General features: G+C 47.5%; 1 protein-coding gene across 1 annotated transcript; it reads right to left on the reverse strand.

The window, feature by feature from the left end:
• Positions 1-6,649: 6,649 nt before the first annotated feature.
• Positions 6,650-15,620, reverse strand: LOC122374024 (dentin sialophosphoprotein-like). Its single transcript, XM_043352530.1, has 3 exons — positions 15,575-15,620; positions 8,351-11,308; positions 6,650-8,152 (listed from the first exon to the last, which is right to left on the reverse strand). Exons 1-3 carry the CDS (start codon positions 15,584-15,586, stop codon positions 7,298-7,300), a joined length of 3,825 nt encoding a protein of 1,274 aa, XP_043208465.1. The 5' UTR covers positions 15,587-15,620; the 3' UTR covers positions 6,650-7,297.
• Positions 15,621-17,085: the final 1,465 nt, after the last annotated feature.

The following is a 17,085-nucleotide window of genomic DNA, read 5'->3' on the forward strand; positions in this document are numbered from 1 at the left end:
ACTATATCCTCTTCGGAAGTCGGAACGACCGTTTGAGCGGCAGTAAGTGCCATCGGGACTTTCCCGTCCCCCCCCGCAGTAGCGGTCTCTGCCGCTGCGGTGCACCGTCGCGTCGGTGGTCCGCGCAGCCACAGTCCAATGTTCACGTCCTGTCCCATCACCCCATTGCTCTGCATTGACTTTTCCAGGTCAAGTGAATTTGTTCCGCAGCAAAACAAAATAAGCGGTAGCAGACTCGATGCCAGTCGGTTATGAACTCCCAGTAAGTATCCGTCATCGAGCGCTATACCAATCATGCACTGAAAACAATTCAACCCGAGGCCGGCGAGTAAACCGGCACCTCGCGTTTACCCCTCACCCGCAACCATGTTTAAAGGGACCCTCCCACCTTCAAAAAAGTTTATGAATTGGCATGAAAGTGATGTCGCTCGGTTCAGAAAGAGCGAAAACGAATATCTACCAAATTTCACCGAAAAATATTCACCGGTTTTCAAAATAATATACTTACTTTTGTTTACTTTTTGGGATCTCCGCTGTTCCTAGCGACTTTATTTGGAAGCAATAGTTTGGCACCTGCCACCTGAAAGTGCGGCACTTGTTGCGCGCAAAGCACCTGCTCATATACCACCGCGTGCTACAAAACGTTTTAGTCAAACATTTAAAAATCGTTAGATATCTGCGCTGACGTTATTGGCAAAAACGTCATTTGACCTCAGTTGACCTCATTTGACCTGACCCATGGATAAGTACACCAAGCATAGAAGCACCAAGTGACCTGCTGTTAAGTACTGTGGTTTCAAAGCACAAAAGTGATAGAACGAAGCGGATATCTCCAGTATTTTCCGAATTTAGTATTTTCCCATAGGCTTAACATTACGACGTAATGACCTCTGACTGACCTCAGGTCAGTGACCTCAAAAAACCCGAACTATATGTTATACAACTCGGTGAACTTAGCACATCCTTAAAGTTTGAAGGAAATCAGTGCAAAACTGTGAGTTGGACAGGTGCAAAAAGAAAATTGAAATTTGACCATGACCTTGTACCGGTTTTTCTGACCTAGTGACCTGGCCCAAGGTCACCCGGACCTGAAATTATCAGGTCATATGTAAAAAGGCTGCCCCATAGACTGTGCCAAATTTGGTGGCGCTGCGCGCCGCCGTTTTTACGCTATGTTCGAAAAACCTTAGGGGGTCGCATCGACCCCCCTGCCAGGGCGAGGGTTAAGGCATTTCTCGATGTTGTGAGTGCCGAAACCGGTAACTGTGAGCCAGGGACCCCATTTTGGCTATCTCAACTCAAATCTAATGTTAAGGTGAGAGGGTCCCTTTAACCACCCTCCCAGGAGTAAAGTTAGGTCCCATTGCAAGGTAATTGTACCCGCTCTCAGCGAACAGGCCCACTGAGAGCGGGTACGACTGACCCCTGCCATGGATCACAGAAATGAAACATCCGCGATATCAAAATTGTGAGTAAATAGTTGGCACTATTCATACTAGGTATGTAGTACCAACAGTTTTAACCCGCGCCCCGTTGGCCGTTGGGCTCTGCCGAGCAACGCAGAGCCCAACGGCCAACGCGCCCTGTATGGGGGGCCAATTTGCCCCCCCCCCCCCAAGATCTCGAGAACCACGCAACATAGCGACAAGCAGCAAACGGTGTTGGATAGCCCTATCAGGGTATACCTTGTGACCCAATTTTATTGACCTAGGTCAAACTGATTACGTCACAGGTCAGGTCAAATGTCGAACTTTCACCATTTACAGGCATTTCAAGAGACAAGAAATGCGTTGTAAAATCGAGTAAAATGCATTTCATTGAAAAACATCGATGGGGAAATGCTCTTCAAACGCATTTTTTTGCTATTTGAGGTCACTGATACCAGGTCAGGTCACAGAGGTCAGGTCACTGAGGGTCACAATATGAAAATATCATGCGATGCATGTATTATGGTCCATTTTATATGTCAAATACGATTATGTGGGTCAGGCAGCCCTTGGGGTCAGTTAAGAATATGTTCTGGTGAAGGTCAGGTCCAGGTCGGGTCAAGGTCAGGTCAAATTAGGTCAAATTTCAAAGTTGATATTTTTGCATAAATTGGGTATCGATTCGATGCAGCTTGTCACGGGGAGTTCAATGGTGGTCTTTGTTTTGCCCTACGTGGTCTAGAATCGCTAAAAAAAAAAAATGAGTTAAAAAATTTGACGTCATCATTTTTGAACAGTTTTTTCGCTTTAACTTGGCCAAAAAAAAAAGATTTCGATCTGAAATTTGGTATGCATATCGAAGAGCGCAGGGACTATCACATATATTCCGTTTTTTTCGAAATTCGTTTTTTTATATTCTTGAGTTTTCTAAAAAAAAAATATTTTTTTGAATTTTTGGGGGTCAAAAAACAAAATTTTGAAAATCCGAGATAGCAGTTTTCTAGCACCGCTTTTTGTCTACTAGACCATATAAAGTACCTACTTTGAAATTACTTGGTAACTGTAGATTTGGTGAGCGTTTCAAGATTGCATGTTTTTTGCTCATTTTTGCTCGAACATGACCTCAGTTTGACCCAAATAACTCCTGACCTAAGCTAACCTCAGATTTGAAATTTGGTGTGAAGGTGTCAAATTGATGCCCGGAATTTGGCGGCGCTGTGCGCCACTGTTTTCTTGCTATTCAGGAAAAACCACGGGGGGGCAAATTGGCCCAACCCCCAACGGGGCGAGGGTTAATAGAGGTAGGTAGGATCTCGGTAGGTAGGAACCTATATCTCGGATTTCAGTTGGTCAATTGGTTAGGTCGCGCCTTGTTTGAGGGGTCTCCGCAGGCTGGTGGACTGGGTACTGACACAGTCTGCGCGAACACTGATCCTGATGTGGTCTGCGTCCCTCTTCAGGCGGCGATTGAGAATTGAGAATGGAGATCCGAGATGGCGCAGCACGCTGCTGACCAATCGAGCCAGAGCGACTACCCTGACATCTATCGGCAGCTACCATCAACTACAGCATAGCGCAGGCAGCGCGCGGTGTCAGCCGCACTTCACGCTTGCGTAGTGAGTCTTTAGAAATTAGATGGCCTAGTACATACCTACATATATGATACTATCTATGGATACTTAAGTGAGTAGGTATCCATAGATAGGTATCCCACTAGCTCTCGCTCGAGCGCGTGGTGGCTGCCATCCACAAGTAGTTTTTTTGCCATAGGGGAGAGTGGGGTAAGATGCCCAGGTTGGGAAAGACGCCCCACCCCCTCTACTGAGCGGCAAAACAAAGAATCGAACCTGGAAATTAACGTTCTTGGCGTAAAGCGGAAGCCTGCCTTGTTAACTGCACCAAAATTTGCCAATGTCAGTCAGACAACGGTTGGCTGGTGATTGCATGTTTTTTTTTTTGCTGCTTTCAAAAAATATTTTGGTGTCAAAACATTGTAAATATCAAAGAAGGTAAGTAATTTTTATGTCCCTTGCTATTGTCGTGATACATTAATATGTGTGTACTTTGTCCCAACCAGTTTGTTTTAGGATGTAGTCTTAGGGCTAACATATTGTACTGATTAAATGTTAATTCGGTACCTTGGGGAAAGATGCCCCCTACCCTGATGGGGAAAGACGCCCCCTAAATCCGTACGCTTCCTTCAAGCAACCCGTCGAATCATTTAGTACATACTTGTGATGAGAGACAAAAGCCGATCTGGGACTATTGAGAGCCCAATACGGTCGGCTGCTCCCCATGCCGGTCTCTCGGCCCACACAGCGACTTTTTGGGCGGCATCTGACTCTGAGAGCCCTCGAGACGGCCTCTGTGGGCCCCATTATTAACTCCAAGGCTCCTCACGACATCCTTTGAGGGCTCCACGCTGGCTCCACGGGCCGCGCTGGCATCTTACACGTAGGTCCCCACGATGGGCTTGAGGGCCCTCAAGACTCATGAAGACCTATAAGGGCCCCACAACGTTCTCCGAATGCCACCACGGAGGCTTGCTTGGTCGCGCTGGACTCTGGTGGCCCTAACGATGACCTCTGAAGCCCCTCACGACTACTTTTGAGGGCCTTTACGATGGCGTTTAGTGTTTACTGCAGGCTCGAAGGGACTACTTATTCGTTCAAGCAATTCACGTGCTCATATATGTCACTTACAGTGCAGGGGGCATCTTACCCAACGCCAGGTCGCGACTTTCCCACCCTTTGGGGTAAGATGCCCCCTTTCAGTTCTTCGAGAAAATGCTTAATCGCAAAAATATCATATTTCAAGCACGAAAGAGTGATATCTAATGGAGAAAAATGATGTCGGTTTCCGTTGAAACTACAAGTTTTTGCTTTCCGATGGTCATTTTCGAATAATATATGACATAACAAACCCCTGGGCGTCTTTCCCCACTCTCCCCTATTAAACAGTCTCAACCCTCACCGGCACAGGCCATTTTGCGTCCTTCGACGGCACAAGGGGGGGGGGGTACGACCCCCTCGCGTTTGGCTCCTTGTCGAGCTAGAGCTTCGCGAAAAAACGAGCGTGTTGCCCGTCACGAGAGGAAGCCGATGATACCTAAGTTTAAGGTCCTAGGTCATCGGGTGACCTTCCAGGTCAGGTCGATGACCCGAAAATCGGGAAAATCGGGACCTAATAGAAAGTCGTTAAGTGTGGCTGCTATTGGGTTTTTCGGGGTGCTGATCACGAATATCGTGTTAGTTTTGATCAGAAATGATGTCTTTAACCCGCGCCTCAGTGGCGGTCTCAGCCAACTTCGCCCTAGTGGGGTGGGGGGGGGGGCATATGTTACCATCCACCTCTAACTCAAAAATTAAGAGGGCTAGAAAGACGCGTTAAAAGCAGTCGATAGCTCTCAATGCGTACGTTGGAAAGTATTTCCGTCATTTTTCACCTTAGAGCAATATTGGGGTCACCAGAGGTCATCAAAGGTCAAAATTTGCCAATTGTCATTATATTTTTCAGAAAACATGCCGCTATCTCAGAAACTATGGTAGCTAGAAAAACGCATGGAAGAGCAATCGATAGCTTTTGAACTCTTCTTTTGAAAAGGTCATTATCAATATTGACCTCAGGTCAACGGTGTAGCCTCCAGAGGGCAAAAACTCCGAAAATAGCTGTTTTTACGAAGTGTTTTTCGATAATACCTTTCGACTACAAAAAGCCACGACATTTCTATTGCCAGAATCGTGTTCCCCTCGCCGAGACGCGTCGAATGAACTATAACTTGTCCTTGAAAGGTCAACTTGAAAATTTGACCTCAGGTCAAGGTCATGACCTGACCGGAAAAGGTCATGTTGCATATCAGTCGATGCGTCTCAACAAGACAAACACAATGAGACCATCCCCAGCGTTCTATCTCTTTCCAATCGCGAATTATTGGCAAAAAACTGTTTACAGCCTCAAATGACCTCAGATGACCTTTCTAGAGGCTATCAGCAAAAATGACACCTTGGTCATCACGAGTGGACTAAATCAATGTGATTCTGAAATATTTGGACTGTTCCTATGCGTACACACGGATCTAGAGGCATTTTCATTTTTCTCCATTTACTTGTAATGGAAAGGTCACGCCACTGACCTGACCTTAGGTCACGGATATAAAAAATCCGAGATATACAAATTGTAGGCGCCTATAACAGCATGCAATCCACCAAGTTTAAAACCTTTCTTACAATTACTGCAGGCTGGACATGATTGCAAACTTTGTTAGGCTTGGTCAGTTAACTTGACCAGGTGACCTGACCTGACATGACCTGGGGTCAGAAATTTCACACATTGTCCAAAATTGATGTACCAAAAGCTACCCCAAGGGGCGCGGCGCTACGCGCTGCGGTTTTTTATTCACACGCAAAAACGCGACAGGGTGGTAACATATGCCCCCCTCCCCACCGGGGCGAAGGTTAAGCATTAAGACCAGGTCGGGTCAGTTCAGGTCAGGTCAACCGGTAGGGGTCGTGACGGGAATTCGTAATACGTGTCAACCGCCTCTGACAGCTTCGTAACATGTTACGAAGGCACCAAAACTACTCCGTAAGTGTTCAAATGGTTGCTAAATTCGAATTCAGCTCCAAAAACTAGCCTAGAAACAAGTAAAACTCGAAAAAGTGAACCGAGGTCACCAAAGGTAAATGACCTGACCTGACCTTCAGGTGACCTTGACACCCACCCTAATGTATGGGGGCAACATCAAATCACATGTTTGAACGTTTGAAACCACGAAAAGCCTGCAAGCGCGAGGCTAATGCGAGCCGACATACGCTGAATCGCGATTCCGGCCGAACATGGTCTCGGAAAAGAGGTCACAGGTCAAAGGTCATTTGGGACAGGGTCATGAAATTTTCAGGTTAGGTGTAAAATTGATGAATGCGAGGGTACTGAAAGTTTCGTCGCGATCAGGCCGCTTTTTACGCGAGCTATTCGCGAAAAGCCTTAGGGGGGTTGCATCAACGCTTAACCCCCCCCCCCCCCCCTTTGCCGGCGAGGGTTAAGCGTTACCGGTTCGTCTGTACTGGGTGGGTTGAATTTCGGATAACATTTACATCCTCTCTTCGATCAGTGTTTTTTTTCCTCGCGAAATTCCTTATATATGTCAGATGCGCTAGGGATATCATGGTGTGTACCTTGAGCAATCGAAATTGACATCAGTAGATCACCCGTTCTAAGCCCGTTTCTTTTTATTCCCATACCTATACTAACCCTCAGTGTCCAGTCACGATGCTGGCGATACATGCCAAATGTTGTCAGGGCGTGCGACCATTGAGCTGTTTGCTCTCAAGTCTCAATCCACTGCACTTCTTTGGCAGCAAGCATTCGCAGACACCGATTTCATTGAAGGCATAGTAACTTTATTTTTGTCATCATTCTACGCCTTCAAAGTTCAAATGTATTTGTCATTACACGTAATCCAAGTGCAAAAACACAGCACAAACAGACAAGAAGCAAACATGAGTATCGAAGCATACACAAACAACGAGACACACGGTAAGGCTGGCGGGTGCGTAGCCAGCTGACATGCCACTGCGCGCGCGCACATACATACACACCACACACTCACTTATGGCAACAACAGCAGGGTGACGGAGCGATCACAGCGAGGTGGTGTACCAGCAGCCTCCGCAGCGCGGCGGAGCGGGGCGGGGCGGGGCGGAGCGGCCCTGCGCCGCCTCCTCCCAGGCGCCGCAGCTCCTGGCGTCGTGGCGGAGCTCGGACTGAGACTACACGGCACAGTACTGAACACAGGTCATTGCGTCATGGCGCATACCAGTCGGATTTATGCCCCAAAGTCAGACATAAACTAATGCAATTGAAAATACAATTTAGCGAACGTAGTAATCGTCATAGCCTTCATCGTAGGTGTAATCGGCTCCACCGTAGGGATAGTCGGCGCCGCCGTCTGCTGCCGCCGCCTGTTCCACATCCGCGGAGTAGTCGGCCGTCTGATCGGCGATCTCGGCATCGCCCCCGGCGGCAGCGGCACCGCCGGCACCTCCGGAGGCAGCTTCGCCGCCATAGCCTTCATAGGCAGCGTCAGCGCCGTCACCGCCATACGCTGCGGAGGCTGCATCACTGCCCTCACTGCTGACGTCAGCGGCGCTATTTTCCCCCTCGTCGTCATCGCCATCATTGTCGTCATCAGCACCGCCATCATCACCCTCACTGTCGTCATCACCCTCACTGCCGTCATCAGCACCGTCATCATCATCACCCTCACCGTCGTCCTCTCCATCATCATCGTCACCCTCACTGCTGTCGTCGCCGTTGTCATCGCTTTCCGTGTCGCCATCCTCACCATCGTACTCATCATCGTCATCATCATCGTTGCCCTGAGCATCCTCCTCAACATCCTCATCCCCACCATCATCTTCATCATCATCCACTTCCTCATCTTCATTATCGTCATCACTACCATCCTCCTCATTATCATCATCATCCTCATCATCCTCATTATCTTCATCATCCTCATCATCTTCATTGTCATCCTCATCTTCATTGTCACCCTCATCATCCTCATCATCCTCATCATCACCTTCCTTATCATCCTCATCATCCTCAACCTCATCATCTTCATCGTCCGCATCATCCTCATCATCCTCATCGTCCTTCTCCTCCTCATCATCCTCATCATCGTCATCAACATCCTCATCCTCATTCTCATCATCTTCATCATCATCCTCATCATCATCAACCTCATCATCTTCATCATCCTCATCTTCATCATCATCACCCTCAACCTCATCATCTTCATCGTCCTCATCATCATCATCATCATCATCATCATCATCTTCCTCATCCTCATCACCGTCATCATCTTCATCATCATCATCCTTATCCTCATCATCCTCATCATCATCATCATCATCATCATCATCATCATCATCATCATCATCATCATCATCATCATCATCATCATCATCATCATCATCCTCATCCTCATCCTCATCCTCATCCTCATCATCATCCCCATCATCCTCATTTTGCTTTATCTCATCATAATTGTCTCCGTTTTCATAATAATTTTCATTATAATCAGAAGCATCCTCAACTACGTCCTCACCATTTTCAACATAATCATACCTGTAATCTCCGCTGTCTTCAGTATAATCTTTGTCATAAATATGTCCATCACCATCCGCGTTTTGGCTGCTTTCATCATTGTCAGCTTCAGCATCCCCAAGGCTCGCCTCACCATAGCTCTGTTCATCTTCTTGATAGCTGTCTTCCAGTTCACTTGCTCCTTCCTCATTGGTATCCTTATCCTCATTGTCATCATCCTCTTCATCGTCATCCTCATCGTCATCATCATCGTCCTCATCCTCATCCTCATCATCATCCTCATCATCATCCTCATCATCGTCATCATTATCATCCTCATCATCCTCATCATCCTCATCATCCTCATCATCCTCATCATCCTCATCATCCTCATCGTCCTCATGTTCATCTTCATCATCTTCATCCTCCTGATCATCATCCTCATCATCTTCATCATCCTCATCGTCCTCATCATCATCTTCTTCATCATCATCCTCATCAGCATCATCATCCTCATCTTCCTCCTCATCAGTATCATCATCCTCATTATCTGCATCATCATCGTCATCATCGTCATCGTCATCATCTTCATCATCATCATCATCATCATCATCATCATCTTCTTCTTCTTCCTCATCCTCATCCTCATCCTCACCATCGTCCTCGTCGCCGTCGTCGTCATTCAGATCTTCTTCATCGTCCTCATTCTCTCCATCATCTCCAGCGGCAGACTTTTCATACTCTCCGTATTCGTCGCTGCCACTCTCGTTTCCATCGCTCTCAGCAGCCTTATCGTACTCACTCTCACCGTCACTGTCATTTTGATAACTATTTCCATCACTTCCCTCACCATTTACACTCTGATCTTCGTCATAGACGCTCTCACTATCAGAAGACCCTTTGTCATTATTCTCTTCATTAGCTGAATCGTTCTCAACATCTTCACCGTCAGCATCATCCTCATCATATTCATCTTCATCGTCGTCTTCGTCATCATCATCATCATCATCATCATCATCATCATCATCATCTTCTTCTTCTTCATCTTCATCATCATCGCCATCCTCAGAATCATACTCATCCTCCTCATCCTCCTCCTCATCCTCATCATCCTCATCATCCTCATCTTCATCCTCATCATCCTCATCATCCTCATCTTCATCCTCATCTTCATCCTCATCATCCTCATCATCCTCATCATCCTCATCATCCTCATCCTCATCCTCATCATCCTCATCCTCATCCTCATCCTCATCCTCATCCTCATCCTCATCATCCTCACCCTCATCATCTTCATCATCTTCGTCATCGTCACCATCCTCATCGTCCTCATCACCCTCATCATCCTCATCATCCTCGTCATCCTCATTATCCTTATCTTCATCCTCATCATCCTCCTCCTGATCCTCATCATCCTCATCCTCATCCTCATCATCATCCTCATCTTCATCTTCATCACCATCGTCCTCAGCATCCTCACCATCATCTTCAACGCTTGATTCCTTGTAGTCTTCCCCGTTCTTGGCATCTACATCACCAGATACCTCATCGTCTTCACCATTGGCGCTGGCAGCGCCACCAGAGGATGCAGAGGGATAATCCCTTCCATAGGCTTCTCCATCGGCGTCAACATCGTCAAAAGCACTCTTGTTCTCTTCATCAGCGGCACTGCCGTCTTCGTCAAGGATTTCGTTTTCTTTATCGCCTTCATCACCGTCTTCATCTTCATCATCGTCACTGTCGTCGCTGTCGCCGTCTTCCCCATCATCCTCACCATCCTCACCATCATCATCATCCTCATCCTCCTCATCATCATCATCTTCCTCGTCCTCTTCGTCATCATCATTATCTTCGTTGTCACCCTCATCATCTTCGTTGTCATCCTCATCATCTTCCCCATCCTTATCATCACCCTCCTCATCCTCCTCATCTTCATCCTCCTCATCATCCTCATCATCCTCACCGCCCTCATCATCTCCGTCTTCATCCTCACCGTCCTCCTCATCGTTACTCTCATTCTCATCCTCATCCTCATCCTCATCCTCATCCTCGTCATCTCCATCATCCTCATCATCTCCATCATCCTCATCATCTCCATCCTCATCATCACCTTGATCTTCATCATCATCGCCGTCATCATCATCTCCATCATCTCCGCTGTCACCTTGGTCATCATCGTCATCTCCGTCGTCATCTCCATCATCGCTTTCGCCATCGTTTTCACCGGAATCCTCCTCATTGTCTTCATCATCTCCGTTGCCGTCTTCATTATCATCCCCACTTGCAGCATCATCTTCACCGTCGCCATATCCAGTAGCATCTTGGCCAGCGCCGTCTATTTCATTGGCGCTCTCCTGCTCGCCGTCATATTGAACGTCAGCGGCGTCACCGTCGTATTGGACGTCGGCAGCTCCGCCGTCGTATTGAGCGCCACCAGCTCCGCCGTCGTATTGAGCGCCACCAGCTCCGCCGTCGTATTGAGTGCCACCAGCTCCGCCGTCGTATTGAGCGCCACCAGCTCCGCCGTCGTATTGAGCTCCACCAGCTCCGCCGTCGTATTGAGCGCCACCGGGTTCGCCATCATACTGGACGTCAGCAGCGAGGCCGCCCTGCGGGCCGGCGGCGCTGGCCGACGCCGCCCCGGCCTGGTAGGCGGCGGCGAAGTCGGCCGCGGCGCCGTAGGAGGCGCCCTGGGAGCCGCCGCTGGCCAGGTACTCGGACACCTGCTCACCGACGCCCTCGTAGACGGGTGCCGCCCAGGTCACGGCGGCGACTATCGCTAGGGTGACCAGCACCTGTCGAGCAGAGGCGGGGTCAGCCAGGCGGGGTCAGAGGCGGGGTCAGCCAGGCGGGGTCAGAGGCGGGGTCAGAGGCGGGGTCAGAGGCGGGGTCAGCCAGGCGGGGTCAGAGGCGGGGTCAGCCAGGCGGGGTCAGCGGCGGCAGACACGGCCAGATGACGGCAGTGTCATATCCTGCTCTTCCGACCAGTTTGTTTAGTTTGCTAGAGAAATGAGCAGATTCTGACCATTCGATCTTGAATCAGAAGCATTGACCCCAAAGCTGCCGCTATCACCGATCTGTGCGAGAATGTTCTCAAGCTTAAAGGGACCCTCCCACCTTCACAAAAGTTAATGGATTGGGATAAAAGTGATGTAGCTCGGTTTAGAAAGAGCGAAAACGAATATCTACTAATGTTCATCGAAAAATATTCACCGTTTTTCAAGCTAATAGACTTTTACTTTTGCTAGCTTTTTGGGATCTCCGCTGTTCATAGCGACTTTATTTGAAAGTGCGGCGCTTGTTGCTCGCAAAGCAGCATATACCACCGCGTGCTACCAATGGTTTTTGTAAAAGCTTTAAAATCGTTAGATCTTCGCTGATGTCACACATTCAGAGGGGGCATTCTAATGCATTAGCCCCTCTGAATCCAAATGCTGCAATTCTGAATTTAGATAGTTTCGATTTGAGGCATTTCTCGATCTTGTGAGTGCTAAAACTGATGAAATGTAAGCCAGGGACCCCATTTTGGCTATCTCAACTCAAAACTAATGTTAATGTGGGATGGTTACTTTAAGTATTTTTATGAATATGAAAGAATGATAGGTGGCCAGTTTGTAGAACTATTGACATGTTTATTAATCGATTTTATCCTGGACCAATTAACCACGAATTTATTTCGGTGTCTTAATCGAAAATAATACTAGTATGCACAAAATGTATTGCTCGGAATTTTGATATCGGTGACCTAAGGTCAGGTCAATTTTGCGCCCTCTCCTTTATACATAGGTATATGTAGTGGGAGAAAATTGAAATGCGCCTCTTGTGAACGAATGGTGTTCAAATCGCTCTCAAACATCGTTTCAAGGGTTAACATAACATACTGAATCGGAAAAATGCACCTGTGACCCCTCTGTGTGCCCCGGAGGTCATCTCAGGTCATGAACGGTCAATAGCAGTTTTTTTGCTATAACTTTTGATAGAGACGTGCTAGGGTGATGAAAACACGTCATATGTATGCAGCTCGACGATACGGGTCGACTGATACGCAACATGACCCTTTCCGGCCAGGTCATGACCATGACCTGAGGTCAAATTTCAAAATGACCTTTCAAGGTCAACGAATAGTTCATTCGACGCGTCTTGACGAGAGGAACTTGATGCTGGCAGAAGTAATGTCATGGCTTGCTTGAATCAAAAGCTATTACCGAAAAACCTTTTTCGTGGGAACGGCTATTTTTAGCTTCTGCCCTCTGGAGGCTAAACCGTTGACCTGAGGTCAAATCAGAGAACATTATCCAGAAAAGTCTGTAAAAGGGCTATCGAATGCGCTTTTTCCGCGGCGCTGTAGCTCTATTTGTTCCCGAGGTAGCGGTTGGTAGTTCCCAAAATTGTTAAAATGAACTACATTTTACCTTTCATGACCTATGGCGACCTGAGCTTTGACCTGACTCAAAAGATGACTGAAGTGTTTCCGTCATTATTTTTTACACTCTTTCGAGTGCCGCTTACTGCGTGTCGCTACGTGACCCAGGAGCCGAGTTAGAAGGGGGGGGGGGGTGACGGTGTTTAGACCCCCCGGCCCCCCCCCCGGCCCGGCGCGGAAGTCGAGGAGGACCGGCCCGGCGCGGGTTAAGGAATTGAGATAAAGGAAAAATTGCAAGTTTACCGAGTCCACCAACGCCGGTTAGGGTCCGTCCCACTCAACCGACTTCAGCTGGGTGGCTGCGGCTGCTCCCACCAACCGCAGACCATCCCCGTCAGGAGCTTATATGTCGGGCGCCGGAGCGGCTTGAACCCACCGGCTGTCATTTATCATACTGAACGAGGCCGGTGTCAATAACTTTCAAGATCGTGGTCCTTCTTACTGGATTTTTTAACGAGGCCGGAGGCACAGCTCAAAAATCAGTGAGGACTGAGGTGTATTCCATGCCGAGGTCTTCAAAATTTATCACCGGTCGAGTTTGGTATGTAATTTTACTGTATGCCAACGACAAATTAGTTTCTAGATGGAATCTCACAGCTGATTTTTAAACGAGGACATCGCAAAATGTTGGCTGAATGCAATTGGTGTAACATTTTTGACTGTAGTCAGTTTGGTTACGCCAATTTACACCACTCCCTTCCTGCTAGCGTATTTGAATCGGTCTAGCATACAGTAAAACGATCTACCAGCCGAGGCTGAGCGACGGAACAAAAAAGATTCGCACGGTAATGCTAGATAAAAGGATATAGAGCACAGCATATTTATCAACTTAGTTAGGTGCCTATATGTAATGTAGCATTTATAATTATTCGCATGCTAGCCAGTAGCCTTACAGAATCGGAATATATATCGAATTCTCATTTTAACGGGTAACTGATAAGAAGGGACAAAATCAATAAGAAGGGACATGTCTTTTGGAAAGGACAAAATCAAAGTGGCTTTAAATCAGTTATGTCTTTGTACTAATTTTTCGAAACAAAACGTCTCAGCTCTAAAACACATTCTAGCTTTATAGACAGCAGAGTAATATGTCCACTCAACCCACAACGAAGTGTCGCGCATATTTCAGCTCAGTTGTTAGCACTACACTAGACCCCACTTTCTAAGGCATTATTCTACTAAGTACTATCGTTTGTGTCATTTTGGTCACAAAAGTGCTTGCTTAGGATCAAGGCACGTTTGCCATAAACATTTTGATCTCATGATTGCTTTCATCTGTTAAGCTCTGTCTTATAGCATTACGCTTGCTTTAACCCTATTAGTGGCAGGGGGGGTTGTTTTTATCCACCCCTCAGGTTTTTCGGGAATATCTCCGAAACCGCTGAAGCTACGATGCTGAAATTATCTGACTTTTCCTAAAACTAAATTGGGCACATTCCCTGAAAATTTCAAGTTCATAACTTTACCAGGGGCGGCTCCAGAGCACTGGGAATTGGGGGGGTCCTATTCGTGAAGCGAGTCATTTGGGCGAAGATCACGATGCTGCACCAGTTTTATGAACAGTGAATGAAAGGTATTATGTGATAACATATACAAAGTTATTGTGCATCCTCTTTTGACACGTTTTTGCTATAATAGGCGGATCCAGGCGTCCAAAAAGGGGGGTTATTTTTTACCTCCCAACATAGGTGCCCTGACACCGCCTATGCATGACCAATACAATTTTAGTCGTTCTCTCATAAGACAATTGTAACATAACAAGACCATTGCCACCCTTTTTAGAAACAGTACCAACAAAAACCTTATTTACTATACTTTTTGTGTACCCCCAATCTCAATCATCTGTATCCGCCTATGATTTTTGAAAATGCATATTTTTAGGATCCATGTGAATTCCTGGTTCATTCTCTATCGATCGGCAAAAGTTGCGTTAAGATTGGTTCAGAAACCTGGCCGTGATAAACAGTCTAAAATGTATCTGCAATTTGCCCGTTTTTACCCCCCTCTACCCCCCATTGACATTTTTTAATTTTATTTTTTTTAGAAATGTAGATCTCGTTGAGCCAAATCGAATGCCGTTTGAATTTTGAAAATCGGCCGGTTAGATCTCGAGATATCAAGGGGGGTCGTAAACAGCCCCCCCCCCCCTGCCACTAATATGGGGTAGCCAGGAGCCTGCCACTAATAGGGTTAATCCTGTACTGATGGGGTGAGATACTTCTTATTCACTTTATGTTCAATCTGAAGCCAGTACCTAGGGCTAGATTGGCTGGGAGTAGAGGGATACAATGGTGCAGCGTTAAGACAACGTTTCTGTCATCTGTCTTTGACACTCATATGACGACAGGAGACCGTTCACTGGTCAAACCGTGACCTACATATCTGTGACCTGTAAATACAGGTCTATCTGTGACCTGTCTGTGACCTGTCCATGACCTGTTTGTGACCTGTCCATGACCTGTCCATGACCTGTCCATGACCTGTCCATAACCTGTCCATGACCTGTCCATGACCTGTCTGTGACCTATCCGTCAGCTGTCTGTGACCTGTCTGTGCCCTGTTTGTGACCTGTTTGTGACCTGTCTGTGACCTGTCTGTGACCTTTGCACCGGCCAGCCCGTCACGGCGCGCGGCTCACCTGTGTTCGCATGATGCCTCGCCGAAGGTACACACACAAGGAAATGCCTCGACTTCGTATGCACGCCGCTCTTATATAGCGGCATCGCCGCCCTCAAGGACGCTGCACCAATGACGTCGACACCCACAAACCGGACTTGACAATTTTACAGGGCATCTGCCCCGCCGCCGGCGGCCAGTGGCGGATATTGTCGAGCCGGCGCACGCAACTGAACGGATGTTTACTGTGCAATGGACAGTGTGCTCTTGTGTACCCACCCAATGCACCGTGCTAGTTCAGTGTTCCACTATTGCGCAAAAAGTGCAGCACGATAAATTCCCGAGGCGTTTTATTTAGACTGTGAGTAATGACAGGGGACGGAAGAGCCAATTTGCCAACTTCCACCTGTGATCTATGCTAGACCGTATGAAAACGAAGCATTGATCTCCGCAATGATGGTGAACTTGAAAGAAAAAAGAATTATTCTAATAGAATCGTATGACTTAAGAGTCATGTTACCTTTTCCTCAAGTTATAATGAATATGAAATAATATTTTCGGAGTATCTTGAGTGATATATATTGAAAAATTGATAGCAAATATTTCGATACTCGTAGTGGTACCTTTTTCAATGCGAGTGGGACAGCATTACGCGCAGCGTAATAAATCAATTTTCATTAAAATCGGCCCAGTAACGGCCGAGTTATTGCCATAATAAATTTGGCGTCTCCTCCTGGCCGGCGGTGCTCTGTTCCGGTATTCATTGCCAAAGGTCAGTGACCTTCCGGCTCTGATTTCACCCAGTTTTGCAGCGAAGAAACTGAGCCTAAGGCGCGTGCCGTCTGCTCGGCGCCGGCCGCGGCCCAAAATCCCGCAAAGATGCGCCCGCCACGTGCCAGCCACCGAGCGCACCTCTTCCAAAATTTAATACAACAAACAGATGCACGCGTCCGACCTGCGCCCAAAATTCCACCCCCGTAGCCCGCACCGTTCCGGAGCAATAGCCCGCCAAGCGTGACTGACGCGTTACATACATACATACGGACATTTTGATTTTTATATATGCACTAGAGGGACAGCATTACGCGCAGCGTAATAAATCAATTTTCATTAAAATCGGCCCAGGAGCGGCCGAGTTATGGCCAGAATAAATTTGGCGTCTCCTCTTGGCCGGCGGTGCCCTGGTCCGGTATTCATTGCCAAAGGTCAACGACCTCCGACTCTGTTTTCCCTCATTTTCGCAGCGAACAATCTGAGCCTAGGGCGCGTGCCGTCTGCTCGGCGCCGGCCGCGGCCCAAAATTCCGCAAAGATGCGCCCGCCACGTGCAAACCGGCAAGCGCACCCCCACCAAAATTTAATACGACAAACAGATGCACGCGTCCGACTTTAGTCCAAAATTCCACCCCCGTAGCCCGCACCGTTCCGGAGCAATAGCCCTTAAAGCGTGACTGACGCGTTTCATACAGACATTTTGATTTTTATATATGTAAATTGCATTGAAAAGGGTACCACTACGAGTATCGAAATATTT

This window comes from Amphibalanus amphitrite, unplaced genomic scaffold (assembly GCF_019059575.1).
Source record: "Amphibalanus amphitrite isolate SeventyFive unplaced genomic scaffold, NRLGWU_Aamphi_draft 001588F_arrow, whole genome shotgun sequence".
Lineage (NCBI taxonomy): Eukaryota > Metazoa > Arthropoda > Thecostraca > Balanomorpha > Balanidae > Amphibalanus > Amphibalanus amphitrite.